This window comes from Terrapene carolina, unplaced genomic scaffold, assembly GCF_002925995.2.
Source record: "Terrapene carolina triunguis isolate 2854851 unplaced genomic scaffold, T_m_triunguis-2.0 Scaffold66, whole genome shotgun sequence".
Classification (NCBI taxonomy): Eukaryota; Metazoa; Chordata; order Testudines; family Emydidae; genus Terrapene; species Terrapene triunguis.
The window spans coordinates 25273504-25274943 of record NW_020664417.1 but is presented as its reverse complement, the minus strand read 5'-3'; the positions used below and the strand labels follow the sequence as shown (position 1 = coordinate 25274943).

General features: G+C 61.4%; 1 protein-coding gene across 3 annotated transcripts in view; it reads left to right on the top strand.

The window, feature by feature from the left end:
- The first annotated feature begins 393 nt into the window (after nt 1–393).
- CTSO (cathepsin O) overlaps nt 394–1440 on the top strand; it is a 16639-nt gene continuing 15592 nt past the window's right edge. For all 3 annotated transcript variants that reach the window (XM_024211559.3, XM_024211558.2, XM_024211557.2), the window contains exon 1: nt 394–616. In XM_024211559.3, coding sequence (XP_024067327.2) covers nt 434–616 — 183 coding nt within the window. In that variant the 5' untranslated portion in view covers nt 394–433. The remainder of the gene's footprint in view (nt 617–1440) is intronic.

Below are 1440 nucleotides of genomic sequence, written 5' to 3'. Positions count from 1 at the left end.
TCATGGGCTGTGTATTTATATCTGCCTGCTGTATTTTCCACTCCATGCATCTGATAAAGTGGGTTTTAGCCCATGAAAGCTTATGCCCAAATAAATTTGTTACTCTCTAAAATGTCCCAAGGATTCCTCCTTGTTTTTGCTGATACAGACTAAAATGGCTGCCCCTCTGAAACCTGTCACCCCCAAGAGTGATCAGCTGGATTAAGGGCTGAAGCATGAGGTTAGTTGTCCCTTCCTATACCAGGGAGTGGGACGCTGCAGGGCACCTGCTGAAAGTATCAGTCAGACTAAAGCCGGGGGTGTGTAGCGGGGGTGGCTCCAGTGAGGCGCACTCCCACCAGCAGCGACAGGAGGCGGAGTCGCTGGAGCCCGGAAAGTGAAAGGGAAACTAGACCCCCCTCCTCCGCTGGCGCGGCGAGTAGCCCCGGGCTCCATGAAGCTGCTGGGGCTCTGGCTCTTGTGCCGCCTGCTCCCCGGCGGGGGCGGCTCCTCCCCACAGCCTTCAGGGATCCAGCCACGGGGGAGCAGCGGCGGCCGCACTGAGTTGCCCGGCTCCCGGAACCTCACCCGGGCTCGCTGGGGCAGCGGGGATGGGCGGGAGGAGGCCGCCCTGCGGGTAGGTACCGACTGCTCCTGCGCTCACCCGTGGGGGTTAAAGAAGGGGGTTAGATCGGCTCCTGCCTCCCTGGCCGCACCCCCGCCCTGTCTCTGCCTGCAGCTCCCCCAAACAGGCTCCCCGTTCTGCACCCTGCCACCCCCAGCCCTTCCCTGCCAGCAACCCACCCTGCCCATGTACCTCCCCAGAGCCACCCGCCCTGCCCTGCCATGGCCCCTATCCAGCCCGGGGCCTCCCACCCGCTGCTTCTGCTTGCCAGAGTTGGTCAGGAAGGGGGCCCACTATGTGCCAGTCACCCCGTCCTGGCTGTAACTCAGCCTCCATACTCCCCATCAACCCTTCCTGCCAGCCACCCCCTGCCTCCATACCCACCACCAATCCTGCCCGCTGCACAGCCTCCACGCCTACCATCCATGATCACCCCTCCTGCCTGCCTGCCAGCCGACATCCCTCTGGCCTGCCAGCTGGCCGCTAAGCCTCCATCCCTGCCAGGCACTCCTGCCTGCCAGCCACCCAGTCTCCATAGCTGCTACCCCCCAGCCTGCCACTCAGCCTCCATACTTGCCACACAGATCTCTTGCCTGCCAATCTCTCAGCCTCCATATTCACCACTCACCCTTCCTTTTGGTGCTCAGCCTCCATACCCGCCACCTACTGCCCTCTCCCCACCTCAGCTCCCAAAGCTTTCTCTCTGTATGGTCATAAACTGCTACTAAAACATTCCCCCCAACCCCACAGGCCCATGTATTAAGGGTCAGCCTCTTTCAAGCACCAGACTCCCCTTTCCTCCTCCCCCCACCATTGTGAATATCTGGCCATTCTCG